General features: G+C 44.5%; 1 protein-coding gene across 1 annotated transcript in view; it reads left to right on the top strand.

Annotated features, from left to right (window-relative positions):
• The window catches only part of Scn11a (sodium voltage-gated channel alpha subunit 11), a 70,079-nt gene extending 52,535 nt beyond the window's left edge, over positions 1-17,544 (top strand). Inside the window, exons 20-26 of the mRNA XM_036193066.1 lie at positions 270-371; positions 772-1,041; positions 2,359-2,412; positions 5,706-5,847; positions 11,812-11,912; positions 13,139-13,409; positions 16,517-17,544. Coding sequence (XP_036048959.1) covers positions 270-371; positions 772-1,041; positions 2,359-2,412; positions 5,706-5,847; positions 11,812-11,912; positions 13,139-13,409; positions 16,517-17,544 — 1,968 coding nt within the window. The remainder of the gene's footprint in view (positions 1-269; positions 372-771; positions 1,042-2,358; positions 2,413-5,705; positions 5,848-11,811; positions 11,913-13,138; positions 13,410-16,516) is intronic.
• The last annotated feature ends 5,136 nt before the right edge of the window (positions 17,545-22,680 follow it).

Below are 22,680 nucleotides of genomic sequence, written 5' to 3'. Positions count from 1 at the left end.
ACCACAAGTTGACCTCTGGTCTCCACATTGCACCCCCCCACAGGTACACAGTTGGACAGACAGACAGACACATACATGTATCACACTAAGGGAGAAAAAGAGAAAGGAAAGAGAGAGGAGAGAGGAGAGAGAGAAGAAAGAGAGAGAGAGAGAGAGAGAGAGAGAGAGAGAGAGAGAGAGAGAGAGAGAGAGAACGAACCTTTGAACCTGCACTGGCAGTTCTGGCTGCCTAGGCAACTGTCCTCACCAAGCAGTGTCTCTTCCCATAGGTATCTGTGGTCAGTCTCATGAACTTACCAAGTTTGAAATCCTTCCGGACTCTGCGAGCACTGAGGCCTTTGCGGGCACTGTCTCAGTTTGAAGGAATGAAGGTACGTGGATGGGTGGAAACTTAACTAACAGGATGGGCTTTTCCTAAGCTTTTCCTGGGGTCCTATGTAACCAGACCAGGGCCTGGACTATGAAAAGTAGAGAAAAGACTGTGCTGTGGGCTCTCTCTTGACAGCCAAGGCAGCATCTGCCTTCCCTTCAGCATCCTATGGAAAGACATGCCTGTGTATTTAATGTCATCTTCACAGGGCACTTCTGAGGTCATCCTTGTTGGGCATATGAGCAGAAAGCAAAGCTCATTATGGGCTGGGAGAGGGATGATCATAGTAAAGACAAAGTAACTCTGGAGGTTCAGTCCTGCACATTGGGTTCCTCCTGGGAAGATGGAGAGCTTTTGGGGTATCCTGCCTGTTACGTTTTCCTTTGCCTTGCCTCCCTAAGGTTGTGGTCAATGCCCTCATCAGTGCCATACCTGCAATTCTCAATGTCTTGCTGGTCTGTCTCATTTTCTGGCTCATATTTTGCATCCTGGGAGTAAATTTTTTTTCTGGGAAGTTTGGAAGATGCATTAATGGGACAGATATAAATAAATACATCAGTCACACCAAAATCCAAAACCGAAGCCAATGTGAAGGTAGCAAATACTTGTGGGAGGTCCCAAAAGTCAACTTCGACAATGTGGGGAATGCCTACCTCGCTTTGCTGCAAGTGGTAAGTGCTGTGGGTCTGTCTTAATCTGGGGAGAGAAAACTTGGAAGACTGATCAGTCACTAAAAACATAGTAACTCCACTGAGACTGGATTCTAGTCCTATTCTTAGAGGTGGCATGGGGGTGGGAGAGCATCTTCGGGGATTAGTTTTCATGGAGAGTATCTAGTCTCATTACTTTTCTCATTTCTTTGACAAACTAGTTGACATATTAGCCACTGTTAAGTTGCTATACTAAAACACCCAACAAAAAGCAAGCTAGGGAAGGGTTTATTTTAGCTTATAGCTCCAACGGGCATCCAGTCCGTCACAGAGGAACGTGTGGTGGGGAGGATCCAAAAGCTGGTTGGTCACATTTCATCTGCACACAGGAGGGGAGGCAGGCTATAAATCTCAGTCTGTCCCCAGTGACACACTTCTTTCACAAGACCTCCTTAAGGTCTATATCTGCGCCAACAGGTGGGGCCCAGTGTTCAAACACAAGCCTGAGGCGGGGCATTTCTCATTTAACCACAGCACCTTTCGAAAGCAACTCAAGGCAGGTTAGTTTTGCCCGTGGTTTGAGGGACTAGACCATCAAGGTGGGGAAGATGTGGTGGTGAGAATTCTCGAGATGTGGCAGTAGGAATGTGAGGTCACTGGTCACACTGGCTCTGCACTCAGGAAGTGAAACAGAAAAAGATGGATCTGGGCTCTCAGATCACCTTTTTCTTTTTACTCACTTAGGGCCCCCAGCCTGTGGGATAGTGCCACCTTCACTCAGGATGAGTCTTCACCTCTCAATTAAACCTCCTCAGAAACACCTTTACCACATGCCCCAATGTGTGTTTCCTAGGTGATTTCATAGCCAGTCGAGTTGACAATGAAGATCAGCCATCACACATAGTAATACCCCTTTCAGGGTCTATTTGGCTTGCCTTGTCTTCTATGGTATCTTGCTTGCTGTTCAGAACACCTGCCAGAGAGGAGGATCCTGTGGTGCAGGCTGTGACATTGTCAACAGCTCTCTTTTCAAGCTGCAGCAGCCAGGTGTCAGGCAGGTAGCACAACCATGTGCTATCAGAAAGACTCTTACCTGGATCTTCTCAAGCAACCTACAGTGTAGAAATTTATTGTGTTTAAAAATCATTAGTCTTGGGGGATGAAGAAGAAAGAGAAAATGTACAACATCCCCCCCATCCTTCCTACTGTGCTTTTGTGAGGAACTCTCTCTGGGGCAGGATGGACACCTGCCCACAGGGTTTGGCAAGCTTTTGCATGGTACACATCTGTCGATGAAAAAAGTCTACAGCTGTGTCTGTTTTTCTACTTCTGTTTCAGGCAACATACAAGGGCTGGCTGGACATTATGAATGCTGCTGTGGATTCCAGAGGGGTAAGTCAATGTCTCACTATGTTCTAGAATGTTATGCTCAAACCAGAGATGATATGAGAACACAGACAGCCCCAAGCTTCCTGCATGATGGCTTTATTATTCCAGATCCTCTGTCTTGATCTTCTGGAGGCAAAATGATGGTATAGATATTGCCTGATAAGAAAAGCTCTAATGTATTCTGCTGAGTCTGGCACCCAGTATTCCAGAGTCCAACATTTCCTCCGCAGGGCAAGAGAAGAAATGAAAAGCGTCCATTTAGGAGATGGGGCTCCTAATAGGAACAAGAGAATCACACGTGTCCTGGATTTTTGTTGCTGTGATAGAACTCTGGTCAACTTGTGGGAGGAGGAGGGTTTTGTCTGTTTTAGGCTTACATGTTAAAGGCCATCACCAAGAGAAACCAGGTCAGAAGCTCACAGCAGGAACCCAGAAGCATGAACTGCAGCAGAGACCTACAGCTGGAGAGCTTCTCTCCAGGTGCCACCAAGCCCCCACAGTCCCACAACCCACATATAAAATAATCACTCAGACGCTTATATTACTTATAAACTGTATGGCTGTGGCAGGCTTCTTGTTATCTACTTCTTCTATCTTAAATTAACCCATTTCTATTAATCTATAACTTGCCACGTGGCTCATGGCTTACCAGTACCTTACATCTTGCTTGTCATGGATGTGGCTGGCAGGTCTCTGCCTCAGCCTTCCACCTCCCTGAATTCTCTTCTCTGCTTGTCCCACCTATACTTCCTGCCTGGCTACTGGCCAATCAGTGTTTTATTTATTAACCAATCAGAGCAGCACATTTGACATACAGAACATCCCACAGCAGAGATCCCAGAGAAAAACTGGCTTACTTCCTGTTCTTCTTAGGGTTACCATTGCTGTGATGAAATTCCATGACCAAAAGGGGAGAAAAGGGTTTGTTTTGCTTACATATCACAGTCCATCAAGGGGAGAAACAAATATGGGGACTTAAGCCAGGCAGGAACCTGGAGGCAGGAGCTGATGCAGAGGCCATAGAGGGGTCCTGCTTACTGGCTTGCTCCCCATGGTGTTCTCAGCCTGCTTTCTTACAGCACCCACGACCACCCCTCCTTCAGTCCAGGGGGAGCACCACCCACAATTCGCTGCATCCTACAGGTTTGTCTACAGCCCCATCTTATGGAAACATTTTCTTAATTGCAGCTCCCTCCTCTCCAGTGACTCTGGTGTGTGTCAAGTTGATGTAAAACTAGCACACTTCCTCTGGCTTGCTCAGCCATGTCCCTTATATAGCTTGGGTCCACCTGCCTAGGGGTGGGTCCTCCTGCATCAATTAGGAATTAAGAAAATGCTCTATAGACTTTCCCACAGGCTAGTCTGACAGAAGCAATTGTCAGTTGAGGTCCCCTCTTCCCAGGTGACATTAGTTTGTGTCACGCTGACAGAGACTAAGCATCATAGTACCCCGACTTCCTCTAGCTCATCTCCAAGTGATGGAGAGCAGGAAACCACCTTTCAAAGTCTGCCTGTCTTAACTGTGGGGAAGCATTAAGACTGAACTAAAGTGCAGCAAAGGAGTAACTTCTCATGGCTTCAGACCCACTGGAGAGTAAAGGTGCTGAACGCCACCTGTGGAGTTTCAGTGAAAGAGGAAGTGAGCATTGAGTCCCAAAGCTGGAAATGCACTCAGCAGTCTTAGTCTGTTTCCTGATCCTCATTTGGTTCAGTTGATGGACGGGAAGGGAGTTCCCCGGAGCTGGACAGTGAACAGACAATTGAGTCAAGAATGGAACCAGTGGGGGAGTTTTCTTAGATTCTTATCATGACACACGTGTGGTTACTGTGTTGGGAAAGCTCAGAGTTGATGCCTGAGAGGAGGTGAGGGCTGCAGACAGGTGGGCTGGGAGATGCAGGAACAGAAGAGATGCAGCACTGAAGAAGGAGAGTATGCATGGCTGTTTCATCTTAGTTTCACAGACTGGCATTTATATGCAGATAATGCACAGCCACAAATCACCTAGCTTAATTCTCAGTATATTAATAAGCCTTATTCCTGAAAGGCCAAAGCTAATAGTAGATACTTAGCTGTTAATATTATAATTTATTGTAATATTTATATCACATAATTACATATGTCATATATAAATTAAATTTTTATTGTTTATGTGTATGATAGGTGTGTATGAGTGAGGACCAGAGTTCAGATCCCCAGAATCCACATAGATGCTGGGTTGGCATGGGAACATTCCCTGCCTATAATTCCAGTATTTGGAAGGTGGAAATGGGAGCTCAGGAGCAAGTGGGCTAGACAGACTAGCTATACTGGTGAGATCTGGGTTCAAATGAGAGTCTCTGCCTAAGTTAGCAAGGCCTGGAAAGATGGTTCAGTGGGTAATTTGCCATTAAGCTGAGTTTGATCCCTCTGACCCACATGGTGGAAGGAGAGAACCAACCAACTCCTGCAAGTTGTCCCAGTCTCCATATACATACTATGGCACGTGCACGCATGCATACATACATACATACATACATACATACACACACACACACACACACACACACACACACACACACACACAGTGAGAGAGAGAGGCAGGTAGATAAATAAATAAATAAAATTTAAAAGCACATGCACAACACATGTGAACAAGCATACACAGATGCATGTGTAACATACATGTACTTAGGTAGATAGATAGATCGATGGAGTGAGAAACCTGGCTGAGAAGTATCTTGAGTGGTTTCAAGCATGCTCTGAGCTGGGAAAACATGCTTGTCATCAGTTTTGACCACATAGGAGCTCACTCACTCACCTATTCATCTGCATGTTCATTCATGTGTCTTGAGAATATACTGTCAGAAGGTGTGCCAGGTGCTGGCCATGTGTGAGAAGACACAGCCACAGGCAGAGTGTCAACATCTGGGCTGTGTGGAACAGCTGTGGAGTCTGGTTATCTCTTTTTAAGGTGGATGTGTCCAGTGCTGGGACATCCTCAATGGCGTATCCAAACAGACATTTGGGAGACTTTGAAAAGACAAATGTCACCACATTCCTCCCCTCTTTTCATCCTTTAATGCTTCTCATTGTTTGGGAGAAAAGCCCTAACATCCAGCCTTCTATCCCCCCACTTTGTTCGCCTTGAGCTAAGCAAGGGGCCAAACCAGGGGTGACCAGCGGTTCACAGCTGCCAGCAAGACGTTATGTGGTTAACTTGCCAGGGAAATCCACTCAGGTCTTCTGGACAAAGCAGCTAGGGTGGCTTGAATTTTCTTCAATAATTGTTTTTCTCTTATTAAAATGTCCCCAACAGAAAGATGAGCAGCCGAACTTTGAGGCGAATTACCTTGCATATATTTACTTCGTGGTTTTCATCATCTTTGGCTCATTCTTCACCCTGAACCTCTTCATTGGTGTTATTATTGACAACTTCAATCAGCAGCAGAAAAAGATAAGTGTGCATGCTGGCCCAGCTGGGCTGTTTCACCCAGTTCTGCCAAGGTTTTGAGGGAATGTGATTCTCATGTAGAAGGCTGTTCAGGGCAGCCATTCCGATCTGCTCGAGAGCAGCCAGGGATCCTACTTTCTCTAGCCTGGAGAAGACCAGAGTAGTCTTCTCAAAGCTAAGGGCAGGGAATCTGGATTCTGCTCAGACATGGCATTTGAGCTCTGTCTTAATTCAGATTATTGTTGAGTTTCAGGCTGCTGCTAATTGGCCGAGAAGAGACTAGTAACCAGCGTGATCAGCATGTGTGACATTGCAGTCATATATCAACAACATCTCAAGAGTATTTTGTTATGTACAATAAAGAGAAAAGGCTTTCCTCTCTGAGTTATTGTGTCCTGGCTCCCTCCAGCTTGAGGAGGTCTCCCTAAGCTGCTCTAACAGATGACAGGGAGAGACAAGCTAGGCAGGCTCCCACCCAGACAGTAACAATCTGATATTTCTTTTTCTGATCCTGAAAACCTCTAGAGCTCTGGACTGACATTGCCAATTAGAAAAATAAAAGAAAATTTAGATTCCTCTACATCAACCATCGAATGATGACTACTTTAGACAATGCCTCACCATTTTGGTATAATTTGGAATAATCTTCTTCAGTTAAAAAAACAAAAAAAAAATTTTTTTTAATGTGTACTGGTATGTCTGAATGTATGCCTGTGTACCTCATGTGTGTAGTACCCATGGAAACCAGAAGAGGACGTTAGATCACCTGGAACTGGAGTTACAGATGGTTGTGAACCACCATATGGGTGCTGGGAATTGAACCCAGGTCCTCTTTAAAAGCAACCAGTGCTCTTAATCACTGAGCCATTTCTCCAGCCAACTTCTTAATCATATATATACTGGGATTATCTTATACTTTTACTTTTGAGGTGTATGAGCTCATTAGTCATAGCCTATTTTATAAAATCATTTTAAGAATGTTCAGGGCTGGAGAGATGACTGCGTGGGTAGGAATGTTTGCTGTGCAACTATGAAGACCTGAGTTCAAATCCTATCCCCATGTAAAGGGCTGGGCACAGCTCCCACATGCCTGTAACTCTAGTGCTGAGGGGCACAGGGACAAGAGGGCCTCTGGGACTTGCTGGCTTCCAGCCTAGCTCCAGGTTCAGTGAGAGACCCTGCTGCAGGGGAAGAAGGCAGAGGGGGTAGGGGCGGGGGAAGAAGGTGGAGGGGGTAGGGGCGGGGGAAGAAGGTGGAGAGGGTAGGGGCAGGGGAAGAAGGTGGAGAGGGTAGGGGCGGGGGAAGAAGGTGGAGAGGGCAGGGGCAAGACACACATGTCTTTTTCTGGCCTCTGCACACACAAGCACACACAGGAGCTAAACTATAGACTATGATTTCTCTTGATTGTTTGTCTCTTTTTCATAGGTTAAGACATTTCTACATTTCTTCCTGGCTTGACCAATCACAAACATTCTTAAAATTCTGGTTATCTCGGATTATTTTCTTAGTATAAGTTCCTGTAATGAAAACATTAGAGATGTTACCCGGGGACCTTCCAGACGGAGACTGCCTTGCACTGAGTCTCACAGTCTGCTCATTTACAGTCTCTTTCCTAGACAGATGCAGAAAGTGTCTCATGCTTTTCTGCTCCTTTCTTTGCTCAGTAGTGAGGTTCATGCCTTGTTATAGACCAGTGGTCTTAACTACTAGCAAGGACCCTCTGTTCACATCTTTTGGCTATTTTAAAGACAAATTGTCATCCTTTTTTTCCTTATGTATATCCAATCTACTAAGTCTATTTTGTGACTTTCTTCTTACATTGTGTGTGTGTGTTTGTGTTTGTGTGTGTGTTTGTATACTTGTGTACATGTATGTGGAAGTTGAAGGTTGACACTGGGATCTTCCCAGTGTCCCTCCACCTTATTTTTTTAAGGCAGTCTCTCTCTCATTGAACTGGAACTTACTGATTTGTCCCCAGGGGTTCGCCTATATTTGCCTCTCCAGTGCTGGGATTACAGGCATGTGCAGCCACATTCAGCTTTTGCATGTTTTAGTGTTGAGATGACACCCATGGGCTTGTCCATGCTAGGCAAGTGCTCTACCACTTAGCCACAACATCCAGCCCCATGGGCTTTTTTTTTTTTTTTTTTTTGGTTTTTCGAGACAGGGTTTCTCTGTGTAGCTTTGTGCCTTTTTCTGGGACTCACTTGGTAGTCCAGGCTGGCCTCCAACTCACAGAGATCTGCCTGGCTCTGCCTCCCGAGTGCTGGGATTAAAGGCGTGCGCCACCACCGCCTGGCTGCCCCATGGGATTTTTATGTGGGTCTCAGGGGTCACACTCAGGTTCTCATTCTTATACACCAAGTACTTCATTCACTGACCCATCCTCCCTCCCCACTTCCTACATTTTTGCGTTAACATTTTTTTTTTTTTTAACTTAGAGACTTGAGTGTTTTTGTGGAATCAAACTCCCCCTTTGGGCTTTCTTTTCTTTGAGAACACAAGGTGCTTCCCAGCCCCTCTGCTCAGCGTTTGCTCTTTGGTTGTTATAACTATGTTGAGGCTCTTCTATATTTTTCCATTGGCCTCTTCTGATTCATCTGAACAGCACTTTGCTGTTGACTAAGCTCAGCATCTGCAGGAAGTCCTCCTCCTGATTGCAATCAATACCAGCAATTTGGAGGTCAGCCTTGCAGCTTTGACTTAACCCCACAGCTGGGAAGCCTTTTGTGGATCACACCGCAGCATCTTTTTGTTTTATTATTATTTTTTATTTTGGAAAATTTCAAGTGTATAAGAATATTCTAGAATGAACCTGAAACACACAGCACCCAGCGTAACATTTACTACTGCAGAACATCCTCCTGCCAGAGACACCCCACAGACTCCTACTGTGGGGTTCATTTCATCATAAATATTTCAAAACATATCTTTTTTTTTTAATCACAGAAAAACAAAGAACAGTCCCAGGAAGAGTTAAATTTTGGTCTGCTGTTTTGTATTGATTATTTTTTTGAGACAGGGTTTCACAATGAAACCCAGGTTGGTCTCAAACTTTTTTTTCAAACTTGTTTTTAAATGTCATTTATTATTACTATATGTACATGTGCATAGTATACTGGGGTATATGGAACATGTAGAAATCAGAGGGCAGCTTTGTGGAATCAGTTCTCTCCTTCAATCTTTATGTGGGTTCTAGGGATTGAACTCGGGTCTCCAGGCTTGTGAGGCAGAGTCAAGCTCCTTTACCAGCTGAGCCCTCTTGCTTACACCCACATGTCCGGTTTCAAACATAACCACAACAAGGTCACTACATTACCCAAAAAACTTCACATGAATTCTTCAAATTAAAAAGTTGACTCTATTCAGGTGTCATGCCATTTTAATTTTCTTTAGTAAGATAGTCAATGCTGCTGCTATTATTATTATTATTATCATTGTTGTTGTTGATACTTTGAGACAGGCTAGCCTGGAACTCACAGGATAGCCCAGGCTGGCATCCTTCTGCCTCAGCACCCAACTACCAGGATTACATACACAAGCTACCTACCATGTGTGGCTTTATTTTTCTAAGTTAGTATATAAAATAATGAATTTCATTTTGGCAATTTTTTTTGGTTGTGTCTCTGTATGTGGTGTGCATGTCTCTAGCTCTATTAATGAGTTTTTTTTAAATCTTAGAGAGACTAATAGTGACTAAAAGTTTTTCAGTCTTGTTTATCTTTTCAAAGAACCAAGTCCCAGATTCTTCACTTCTTTGCATTCTTTTCTTACTGTCCATTTCATAAATTGCTGCCATGACCCACTTTATCTCTTCCCATCTCCTGATTTGGCCTTGTTTTTCTAAGTTCTTTGGGCAGACACAGCCTTAAGTTCTTCACCTGAGATCACTGACTTTTTTTAAATGTAAACACAGATATCTTTAATTTTCCTGATTTATTAATTTTTACCTTTTTTAGTTGTTTCTTTATATTAAAGTTTTGGGCCCAAATCAGGATTTAGATTAAACAAGACCCTTTTGCTTGGCAGCATTTCTGTGACTGAGTGACAGGAAGATGCAGGTTTAAGGTGGACCCTCTTCCCCTCTGTCTGTATCAGCCAGTTTGTTCATGAATGCTGGGGGTTTTCAAAACCATGTTTTGGTACAGGCACTGTCATTGTTTCTAGATCTTTCCAGAGAGAGACAGACAGAGAGAGAGAGAGAGAGAGAGAGAGAGAGAGAGAGAGAGAGAGAGCTCTACTTCAAGTTCAAAGCTACAAGGAAATACAGATGTAGAAATAGGTGTCTAATGGTTCATTTCCCCACTTTTCTGATGTGTTTTCTCTTTTCTACACTGAGAAACTTGGCCTCAAGAGCACAGGAGATGATGAAAAATTAAAATTTCTGTAGGAGGTTACAGAGATAGCTCAGAGGCTAAAAACATGCATAGCTCTTGCAGAGGACCAGAGTTTGGTTTCCAGCATCCAGGTTGAACAGCTCATAACTCTCTTTAACTGCAGCTCTAGGGCATTAGATTCCCTTTTCTAGTCTCTGTAGGCAACTGCACTCACATTAACATACCCACACACAAACATATACACAACATAATTTAAAACAAAAATAAATATTTTAAATATACACATTATTCATTGTCTTTATCCCAAGCATATGTATTACAGTCTCAAGAAGTCAAGCTAACACTATTATAATGAATACGATTTACTTTACATCCAAAAGCAACCAGGTAACTAGGCTGATTTTTAGAACTGTATAAGCTTGGTCCACATGAGAAAATTCAAACCCAATCTCAGTAGATACAAGCCTGCAGTCAAATGATTGGAGAAGAGCAGCATTTTACTGCTAGTGGGAACTGAGTCTTTTGTTGGCTTTCATTGTCCAGGGACACTTTTCTTCCCTTAAAAAAAAAGATGTTATTTGTGTGTGTGTGTGTATGTGTGTGTGTACACAAGCACATGAGTGCAGTGCCTGAAGAGGCCAGAAGAGGGCATGGGATCCACTGGAGCTGGAGTTACAAATGGTTGTGAGCTGTCTGATGTCAGTGCTGGGAGCCAAGGAGCCAAGCTTAGGTCCTCTGCAAGAGCAGTTCACTCTTGACCATTGAACCATCTCTCCAGCCTCCAGTAGTGGCTTTGGGACAAACTTACCATTTTGTTTCTTATCTCTTAATTTTCAGAGTCTGGACACTTTCTTTTCTTTTCTTTTTTTTCTCCAAAAAAATGTTCAGTTACATGTTCTAATGAATTCTGTTCTATTTCATGTGATATTTCTAGATTTTTTTGTTCCATAAATTTCTAGAAATGAAAATCCTAGCTTATTTTCCTTATTAGTAGTGAAAATATTTAAAACTCATATGTTTTTTCTGAAGAATTGTTCTGGGAAGATTTTAATTAACTTTTAGTAGAAATGTTACATTAATTATTTAAGAGAATTTCAGTACTATTTTTAGAGCATTTTCTCTCTCTTTTTAAAATTTCACCCAGTTGTCTGTGCATATGATTGTGGGTTCATGATAACTAACATGTTCATACATGTCTGTAATGAGCTCTAGTCACACCCCTCCTCCTTTACTCCACTTCGCTGCATCTCCTTCCTCTTCTATAGGATTGTATTCTAAGGTTTTTGTTGCTAATCACTAGTAGAGAAGTCTAATATAGCATATTTTCTATTATGTTTTAATTTATGCAAGCTGAACTGTATTTAGTTTTTTAAAAGATTATATAAAGAAAGTGTAAACTTTATGTTCTAAAAAGTGAGCGATAACTGATTGAAATGACCTTATTTCTCTTTTATCCCTTATTTTAAAATCAATTTTCCTCTGGTCTCTGAGTCCATATTCTTTCAATCCCCTTTGGAATATGAACTATTGATAAAAGTGACATGTAACTTTAAAATTGTTTCTAAAAATTCAGACTTGATTCGCAAACATATCTAGTGGTAACTAATTAGCTGTTGATCTCTCTGTGTACTTAGGTGGCCAAGACATTTTTATGACAGAAGAACAGAAGAAATACTACAATGCAATGAAAAAATTAGGAACCAAAAAGCCTCAAAAACCCATCCCAAGGCCACTGGTGAGAGCACCTGACACTAAATACACGCATTGGATACAAGATTGTGAGGGGCACAGGTTTCTAAAAAAAAAAAAATCTCCTGTTAACTTTAAAGGAAGTATTCTTTTTATTGTTTTTAAATTATTTGTGTAAATGTGTCTGAATGTTCATGTGAGTGCAGTGCTTACAGAGGCCAGAAGAGGGCATCAGATCCCCCAGAGCAGAGGTTAAAGGCAGTTAGTTGTGAGCCACTTGACACAGATGCTTAGGAACTGAACTCTGGTCCTTTGTAAGAGTAGTATACATTCCTAACCACTTAACCATCTCTCCAGGCCCCTAGGATCTTTAAAATACACATGTTATCTTAGAACATGTTAAAAACAACAACAACAACAACAACAACCAAGATACACCCAAGTCCTTAGGCAAATTAGACATGCATGTTCATTACAAAGAGTCTGAGCAATACATTTATTTTCTTTGACACAGGGTCTCTCTATGTAGCTCTGGCTGGTCTGGAACTCATTATGTAGACCAGGCCACCTTGAACTCACAGAGACCCTCCTGCCTCTGTTTCTCAAGTGCTTGGGATTAAAGGCATGCATTACTACAACCAGCTAAAATAAATCTTATAAAATTTAAAACTTAAAAAAAAAAAAGGAACTCATGTTCAACATCACCTCCAGTCATCCTTTGAAACAATTAGCCCTCCATCTTTAGCAACTGTTGGGCTGGGATGCTGTTTTTCTAGCCTATTCCAACCAGAATTGACAACTAACATTTGAGATCTGCTTTAATGCAGAGTTTTGCTGAAGTTCTAATTATCCTGAATGGAAACAGAGCCTTGGAAATGTCTGTTCCATTTTTGTCCAAGTAGATGTTCTCTGAATTCTTCTCTTAGGTAAATGCAGATATGGACATTGAGGCTTATCTTTATGTTGTTGAAGCCTAGATGAGCTGTTTTATATCAGCTTCACAGCACCGTCCATCCCACCACTGAAGCTGTGTTGCTACTGAGGATATTTTTGATTTCTGTTTTTGTTTTAAAGTAGAAATAAAAGAAAAGCCTAAGCACATAAAAACAGTCACCCAATTGAATTTGAAACAAAGTTACAATGGGAGGCTCTACGAATTTCTGGTCCTTTGAAAGGGGTCTGTGTATATTTCAAGGAACTGCCTTCATTGTAAGAGAAAACATATTTTGTTGTTTTAATGGCATAATTTTATTCTTTCTTTTTCCTCCTCAGAACAAATGTCAAGCCTTTGTGTTCGACGTGGTTACAAGTCAAGTCTTTGATGTCATCATTTTGGGTCTTATTGTCCTAAATATGGTTATCATGATGGCTGAATCTGAAGGCCAGACCGAACATGTGAAGAAAATCTTTGATATTCTCAACATAGCCTTTGTGGTCATCTTTACCGTAGAGTGTCTCATCAAAATCTTTGCTTTGAGGCAGTACTACTTCACCAATGGCTGGAATTTATTTGATTGTGTGGTCGTGGTTCTTTCTATCATTAGTAAGTAAAACCAGTAGCCAGGACTTTTCAGGGCGAGGCAGAGGCAAACCCTAAAGATAATCTTTGGAAGTGTGTCAGGCTTCTCCACAGAGCTACGGATTAGGCTTAATGTAGAATCTGGGAAATGGGGGAGGGCTGTGGAAGGCATGCCCTGCTGGGAAGTTGCCACAAGGCAATGATTTCCATTTTCTTGACTGTGCATGCAGTTGAATTCACTTGTTCAGTGAAGGGAAACAGTCTCTCCACTAACAGTTTTTTCAGTGGTTCCTGACATCTCAGGTGGGTGCACTGGAATTCTACCTCTTCTGTGCCACTGTGAGCCCCATCGGGAGGTTTGTGGTTTTAGGAGTTTGTCCATTGGTACCGATGCTTGTGCCTGTGTTCAAAACCCACAAGGGTACAAGGGTACCGGAGCAGCTGATGGACTACATGGCATCGCTGAGACTCCCTAGCCTCCCACTCAGGTGTCAAAAGACTGTCTCACATGATAAACAGTCCCTATTCTTTATCCTGAATCCTGTGTTTACAAGCCAGGGTGTGGGCTATACTTGTCTCAACTGCTTGGACCCCACTGACCAGCAAGTTCCTTTCTATAATCAGTGGGTTTTTTCATAACCACAGACATGCTCCATAAACCATAAAACTTAATGGAAGAAAGATAACTATTATCATATACTTCATTCTCTTTTGTTTTTCTTTCTTTATTACTTTTTTGGAAAATTTTTATTTTTATCATTTTAAAATTATGTGTATGGGTGACCAAGGAGACCAAGGCCAAAGATGTTGGCTGTCTGGATCTGGAGTTACAGGTTGTAAAGCCCTGATGTGGGTGCTGGTGAGCAAGTGTACAATGACAGCAGTTCATGCTCTTAATCTCTGGGCCATCTCTCCAGCCCTCTCGCCTACTTTTGCCCTCCAGTGCTGAGAATCCAAACTCACCCTTGTGCATGTTAAGTATGCTTCCACATGGCTAAACCATTAGTTTATGTGGGCCTCTGGTTTAATTTTAACTGATCCATCAATTTGACTTTCTCTCTCATGTGAGGAGGAATGTTAAGATGGAGTCTCACTCTAGTCCAGGCTGATGCAGAATCATCATATAGCTTAGGCTGGCCTCAAACTCACTTAAAGCCCTACTTCAGCCTCCCCAGTGCTGAGTGTAGGGGTGAGCTGCAACTCTGACTTAACTTCACTTTTTCCTTTGTGTAGTGGGGGAGGGGCAGCGGCGAGAGGCTTTCTCCTAGTTCAGAGAGCAACAAAGATGAGCAGGGCTGGATTTTCACAAATGAGTGAGTCAGTCCCTTCTTGGAAAGGCTGCGTCACCGGTGTTAGAGCTGAGCGTTTGGTGTCTCTTGCTGCCAGGTGATGCAGATTATCTCAGAGAGTCTGCCTGGGTTCAAAGCTGTGAGATTTATGTAGATAGTTTAAATAGACCCATGTATTGGCAGCAAAATAGACCTATGATCTTTATCAATCAGTCCCAATCACAAGTTCTGGTGAAATTGACGTCAATAGAAGTTAGAGAATGGTGATCAGGTGAGTGAAACTCCCCACCCCCAAAGGAGTGGCCACGAGCCCTCCTGCCCACGTGCAAAGGGGGTCATCATTCTATCACCCCTTCCAGGACGTGCTGGGCATTGTGCAGCTTCTAGAAATATCTCTGAGATACAACAGCTCCCTCCTAGGTGACTCAAGTCACACATGCTACTAGAAATTCTGCTCCAGCGCAGGACAAATCTTCACATGAAGCCAAATTCTGTTCACTAGCTTGGGCAGAACTCCATGTACCTTTATGTGTCCACAGTCAGCACCTGACCTCCACACCTTGCCAAGCCCCTTCCTCAGCTTTCACAGTAGTGCCAATAGGTGTGAGCAGAAGTGAACCTCTCTCTCTAGGAGTCAGCAGTCCAATTGGTGAATAGGACTCACTCATTTTAATTTGAATACCAAGTCATGTGGTTCACAAAAACTGTACTCAGAGAAAGGGCAGATTCATACAGGCCTGATTAATTCAGGAAGTAGTTAAGGCTAAGCCTGAAAGGGCCAGTGGTGCTGAGTTGACGCCATCATACCTTGTTAGGATCATCTGCTCAGTGAGCAAACTACTTTTACACACTCAGATGATAAGGTACCGCTAGTGAGTTCTCTGTAGTCATTAGGAGACTGGCAAAACATTTCACTGTCATGATCCCTAATGACCTCAGAGTGAGGGGAAAACCATGTCTACACAAGGCAAACATGTTCCAGCCATTCTATAATATTTGGGCCAAAATGTAAACTCCTTAATGCCCCTTGGCTCTTACCTGCTGAGCAGGCAAGACAAGAATAGGGTGACATTTTAGGCCCAAATATTCATCAGTTTGTGCAAAGCTCTGTTTGGGACTCCATTTCTGGAGTGTCCACAACAGAGAACATGTCTTTCAACTGCATATGTAAGCTTTGTGAGTCTGGATACCTCAGTGGTGTCCTCAGAGGGAGCAGAATGTCAAACACGAGAGCTTAGTGGGCAGCTGTGAACTAAAGAGGAACATCTCAGGGCCACCACCTCCCTCCAGCTCCCCAAACCCCACAGCAGCTAGTCTGTCCTCACTTGCAGAGGGCTGTATTGGAACCTAGACAATAAACACTTGTCCTTTGCGATAAACCTGGCTCTCTCGGATTCCACAATTTCTCTCTGTAGCTCAGTCAAGGCTTAAGCCAAACTTCAGAAATTTCTCCATGCACTCTGAAATACTCAATGTGTGAAAAAAAAAAAATGGCCTGTTTTCCATCTGCATTAAGTAAATAGGGAAAACCATGGTAGGTGTTGCCCCCATGGGTGGCTAAAAAGAAAATGCAACATAGATAATAACCCTTTATAAACTGTCCCATAGTTTCTTTACTTGTCTTCAATGGCATATGCCTCCCAGCCCCCATCCAAAGTCCCATCTATAATTGTATGGCCCTTAGAGATTATTTCTCAAGTTGACACACCGGTGGACATTTCTTAGTTTTGATATAAATGACTAAGTGTGGATACCATGTTGGCCCCAGTGGGATTCCGAGGAAGACTGGCTGGGTTCAAAACTGGAGTGCATGCTGGGAATTCACTGGTCCTCCCTCTCTAGGTACCTTGGTTTCTGGCCTGGAGAACAGTGACATTCCTTTCCCACCCACGCTCTTCAGAATCGTTCGCTTGGCTCGGATTGGCCGAATCCTCAGACTGGTTCGTGCGGCCCGAGGCATCAGGACGCTCCTCTTTGCCTTGATGATGTCTCTCCCCTCTCTCTTCAACATTGGTCTGCTGCTCTTCCTGGTCATGTTCATTTATGCCATCTTTGGGATGAACTGTTTTTCCAAAGTGGATCACGGCTCTGGAATCGATGACATCTTCAACTTTAAAACGTTTTCAGGCAGCATGCTCTGTCTCTTCCAGATAACCACTTCAGCTGGCTGGGATGCTCTCCTTAGCCCCATGCTGGATTCCAAAGCCTCCAACTCCTCCTCCCAAAACAACTGTCAGAAGCCACAGATAGCCATAATCTACTTCGTCAGTTACATCATCATCTCCTTTCTCATCGTGGTCAACATGTACATTGCCGTGATCCTAGAGAACTTCAACACGGCCACAGAAGAAAGCGAGGACCCTCTGGGTGAAGATGACTTTGAAATCTTCTATGAGATCTGGGAAAAGTTTGATCCCGAAGCAACACAGTTCATCCAGTACTCGGCCCTCTCTGACTTTGCCGATGCCCTGCCTGAGCCGTTGCGTGTGGCCAAGCCTAACAAGTTTCAGTTTCTAGTGATGGACCTGCCCATGGTGACTGGTGATCGGCTCCACTGCATGGACGTTCTCTTTGCCTTCACCACCAGGGTCCTCGGGAACTCTAGTGGCTTAGATACCATGAAGGCAATGATGGAGGAGAAGTTCATGGAGGCCAATCCTTTCAGAAAGTTGTATGAGCCCATTGTCACCACCACCAAGAGAAAGGAGGAGGAGCTGTGTGCTGCTGTCATCCAAAGGGCCTTCCGAAAACACATGGAGAAGGTGATCAAGTTGAAGCTACGAGACAGCTCAAGCTCATCACACCAAACATTTTGCAATGGAGACTTGTCTAGCTTGGATATGGCCAAGGTCAAGGTTCACTATGACTGAGCCTTCACCTTCACCCCTACCTCACAGCCTCACAGCTTAGCCTCCAGCCTCTGAGCTCTGGGGAGCTGTATAGCTCAGCCCATGAACAAGCAGTGGACTCCCTGAACGAGCCATTCATTTGTTTTCTGTGCTAAAAGAGGTGATATATTAGTGTTCATTTAAAAATGATGCTTGAAGGGATTTAAGATAAGGCTACTCAGGAATCATTGGGGCTGGTTTAATGAAGAAAGGCATGGAAAGGGCACAAAAGACGTCCACGGTAATGGTAGGCTTGAAATACAGTTCAAATTATGTAAATATAAAAGAATGAGAAGGGAAAAAAATCCCATGAAAATCTTAGGTTGTGTTCTTGGTACATTTCCCAAGGTGTCTATTTAATTTTCATGTCTCTTTTGCATGTTAAATGAAAAGTCAAAACCTGCAATAAGCAAATAGCTTGTTACATCTGTCTCTACCAGCTCTAAGTATTGGGGTGTAGAGCTCAAACCTGAAGCATGATCCTGACTTGTCAGTTAGCACCATCTTCAGAAGCTCTGATCTCTGTCACAGGTGTCTAACAAATAAATAAACAAAACATCCAGTTTGTCTTTCATTGGGGCAGTGGGCTGAAATGTCCGGCTTGGTGGTGGTTGTGTAAGCTGTGGTTTAATATGGCCTGGAGCCAGCCATCTGTCAGGAGGGTATTAGCAGTGGGCTCTTCTCAAGGAAGAGGCCTGTGTCTCAACAGTCACAGGTTTCTGTGATGTGAATGCCTCCATCATGACTGGTCCCAAGGCGCCAACACAGAAGTTACTGGATGAAGAGCTGGGAAGAATTGCTTGTATTAAATGCTCAAGAGCTAGCCCCAACTGGCTCCAGCCCACCATTTCCTAACACCAACAAGGAAGTCTGGTTGACTCTGGTTACAGTACCTGCAGAGTTAGAGCAAGGGACTGGGGATGGCTGAGTTGGGAACTTGGCTGCTGGGCAGCCATGAGGACCTGAGTTTGATCCCCAGCACTCCTGGAACTATCAATCATGTAGTAGTGGTGATTCTCTAGAATCCCAGCACCAGAGAGAGACAGGGTGTGCTAGCTAGTTTTTATAGTTGACTTGACACACCTAGAGTTACTTGGGAAGAGGGAACTTTGAAGAATTGCCTCAATCGGATTGCTCTTTGGTCAGGTCTGTGAGGAACTGTCTTGATTGATGTGGGAGGGTCCAACCCAATGTGGAAAGCACCATCCCTAGGCAGGTGGACCTGGGGTGTATGAAAAGATAGTCAAACATGAGCCAGAGGGCAAGCCAGCGAACAGCATTCTTCCATGATCTCTGCTTCAGTTCCTGCCTTGACTTCCTTCAGTCGTGGACTGTTACCTGGAGACAGAAGCTGAAATAAACCCACACTCCCCCAATTTGCCTTCGGTCACGGTGTTTATCACAGTGACAGAGAGCACATCAACCCTTGGTACCCTGATAGGAAGAAAAAAGAGGCTCTTACAGGACCAGGAATCTTTTGAGATGAGCCTTCCCATGAGGCTTCCCAAGCAGAACTGTAAAGACCTCGAGGAAATCACCAGTTCTAAAGTCATGGTCAAGTTCTCCTTAGGGTCCAGGTGGTAATTGATGGAGCAGGCTAGACAATATCTCTGAGAGTGGGACCTTATAGATCTCTACCAAGGTTTCTCTTTTTTTTTAATTGAAAATATTTTTCATATAATATATTCTGATCACAGTTCCCTCTTCCTCATCCTCTCCCAGATTCTTGCCACCTTCTCACCCATCCAATTCCACACCTCTGTCTCCCTCTCCCTTTAGAAAACAAACAGGCAAAAAAGAGAACAGAATAAAAAAAGAAAAAGCACACAAAAATGAAAATGAAACACACACACATATGCATGCACACATACACACACAGCACTCATGAAAACACAAAATTGGAAACTATGATATACAAAAGCAAAAGACCAATAAGATTTTAAAATTCCCAAATAGAGCAATATAATACAAAAAAATTAAAAAAAAACACCATTGAGTTTGTTTTGTGTTGGGCATCTACTGCTGGGCACGGGGCTGTCCTTTGCAAGTTTGCCAACTGGAGATAGCTTCCTGGTTAGGGATGAGAGCTCACATGCATTTCGCCTCTCAGTGCTAGACGTTGTGCATCCCCCCTCCCCCCCAGGACATCCCCCTCCCCTACATACACCAAGTTTTCTTAACGGGCTGGCTTGCTTTCTTGGGAAATGCCTCTTTGCTGGAGGTGGGAGGATTGACCAGGGTGGGCTGCTGTCCTGCAGAGCACCACCATTCAGGGTCCTGAATATGATCTTCTCTGTGCAGAAGCTCCAGTCCCTTACATATGTCTGTCCTCCCCGACATGGGTCCAAGCTAGGAATGGGTTCCTGGAGCCGCCTCTGCAGGCAAAACCAGTTCCAGCCAGAGGCTGGACTACACTTCCTTCACTAGATGGCAGCAAATACCCAACTGGTTCTTCCTAGGTGCCCCACGGTGATCCTGGAGGGCCTGATGCTGCCACAGCCAGAAGGCTGAGGAAGCAGGATGGAGAATTCCTCAAGCCTTGGATGGCTCTCCCTGGGCAAGTACCAGGGGGCCCTTAGAAGGGGACTGCCTGGTTGGGGAGACACCTCAGTCAGTAAGGGTTCAGGTTGCAAGCATGAGGACATGAGTTCAATCTCCAGAATCCTTGTGGAAAATTTAGGGGTGGTGCTATGTGCTTGTAACCCCAGTGCTGGGAAACCAGATGCCGCCCTGGAAGTTGAAATGATGCTGGGGCTCTTTCCCCGGGGTGGGGACACACTGAATGTCCTCTGTCAACAGTCATGTTCTGAGGACAAGCCTGGCAGACTGGCACACCTGTGTAACAGCTGCTAACCAGTAGCCCTTGACCTCTAGAGCATCCATGCCAACTAGGAAGAGAATCACACAAGTGCTCACATGATGATAAAGCAGTAATATAACAAATGCCAGAAACCGGGCACAGTTCTGCTCTTGGGATGTGGATGGAGGAGGACTTCAGGAGAGGGTGACAGCTGGGTGAGCTTGATGGATGGGGAGGATTTTGACAAGTTGAGGTGGTTTGGCCGAGTGTTTGCAGTGGAGGAGACAGCCCCAGCAGCACCATGGAGGCTAGGACATAAAAGGCAGTTTGACTCACCCAACTGACTGCACATGGAGTGTAGTGAGTGGAACACAGGCAGTGGGACCTCCAGAAGGAACTGTTGCATTGGGGAGATATCTGTCAGCAAAGCGCCCATGCTGCAAGCATGAGGACCCATGAGAAAAGGCCAGGAGTGCTGTCATGCTTGCAATCCCAGTGCTGGGGAAGCAGGTACAGGACCCCTTGGCTAGTGCCAGGCCAACGAGAGACTGTCTTAAAATGCAAGGTGGACCTGAGTTGACATCTGACCTCTACATCCATGCACATACATTCATGTGCACCACACATCCATTTGTATACACACACACACACACACACACACACACACACACACACACACAGCCTATTTGTGAAGAGCCTCAAATACCAGAGTGAGCTAGAACCCTGTTGGTAATGAGGTGGCGTTGAAGGTGTTGGAGCAGTGCAGAGAAAATGCCTGGACAGGGTGGGCAGAGAGGAGGAGAAAACAACAGTGACCAGCCATCTTGGTGGGGAAGAAATGCAAGATAGATGGCAGCGGAAGTTCCTGAGGTGGGGCTGGAGAGATGCTGTGTTGAATAGTGCTTGCTGCAGAAGCGTGAGGACCTGTGTTTGAGTCCCCAGCACCCATACACAGCTGGGATTGGCCCGCCTGCCTGTAACCCCAGCACTGAGGCAGAAACAGGAGAGTCGCCAGGGCTTGCTGGCCACAAGCCTAGCTCCAGGCTTAAGGAGAGACCCTGAACAAGCAGGACACTTGTTTCTTGACACCCCCCTCTGGCCTCTGCATAGGCGTGCACCCTTCCAACAACATGTACATACACGGCACACATTAAATAAATAACCATACATAAATACCATCTAAGGGGTGAAAATAAACAAACAAGTTACCAAGGCAATGAGGATAGGGAGATCTAGGTTTTGTTCCAGTCTCTTATTTCATGGTTAGAAAGGAAGAATCCCCCAAATTGATTCGGTTTGGTTCAAGACGCCGGGTCAAAGGCGCGTCTATCTCTAGCCAGGCATGGCAATATAGGTCAGGTGTGGGCAGGAGTTCTCTGCACTGGGTGGTGTCTGAAACCCCAGGGGCAGCTGACATCATGGCAGAGAGCATGGTTGGATGCAGGAGGCAGGGGAGTTGAACTGGTGAGGTGGTGTGAATCCAGCTCAGGGTGTAGGCTGGCTGCTGAAAGTCAATGCTACAACCAGTTGTATGAGCTCACAAGATGAGCATCAGAACCCCATGTTCCCAGTCCCCCCACCAAGCACCAAGAGCCATGCCCTTATGTCTGTGTGCTTTGTGGAGCAATGCCTTATGAACAGTCAGGCTCAGGAGCCAGCTATTCCAGGAACAGTCATTGGATGTCAGCCTAAAGCACCCCAAGCCTTAGGAAAAGTTCAAGTCCCATACACTCTCCCTGTTGATGGAGGAGGAGGAGACAGAGCTCAGGTAGCCTGTTGCCTGGCAACTAGGATAGAAGCTCTGGGGTCATTCAGTGGGCAATCATGTCCCTCTCACACAAGGAGCAGTCAAAGCAGCTGTGAGAAAAAAAGCTAACATTTACTGAGAGTGTGTTCTGGGCCAGGTTGTCACACTGCCCCGACACCTCATAGGGTTTTCTCCGAAAATTCATTAGAAAGAAATTGGTTTTAGCCTACCTCATCTAGATGAGGAGACTGAGGCATGTAAAGTCAATAAGAGACTTATTCAAGGCTGCATAGCCATGTCAGGATTCTAGCTCAAACATCTGGCTCCAGATCTCAAGCTGTCAATCTTTACAAGACAGAAAGAAAAGAAGTGGGTGAAGCTGAAGGGGTGTGTGTGTGTGTGTGTGTGTGTGTGTGTGTGTGTGTGTGTGTACATGGCATGGTGTCTTCCTCTTAGTACTCTGGGGAGAAGCCCTGTTCCCTCTCCCAGAGTAGTACATCCAGGGTCTCTTGTAGCCCAGGCTGGCCTAGAACTTAGAGCCCAAGGATGGTCTTAAACTTCTGTTTCCCCC

Source organism: Onychomys torridus, chromosome 7 (genome assembly GCF_903995425.1).
Source record: "Onychomys torridus chromosome 7, mOncTor1.1, whole genome shotgun sequence".
Taxonomy (NCBI): Eukaryota; Metazoa; Chordata; class Mammalia; order Rodentia; family Cricetidae; genus Onychomys; species Onychomys torridus.
Note: the sequence above shows the minus strand (reverse complement) of the source record. Positions and strands in the feature narration are given on the sequence as shown.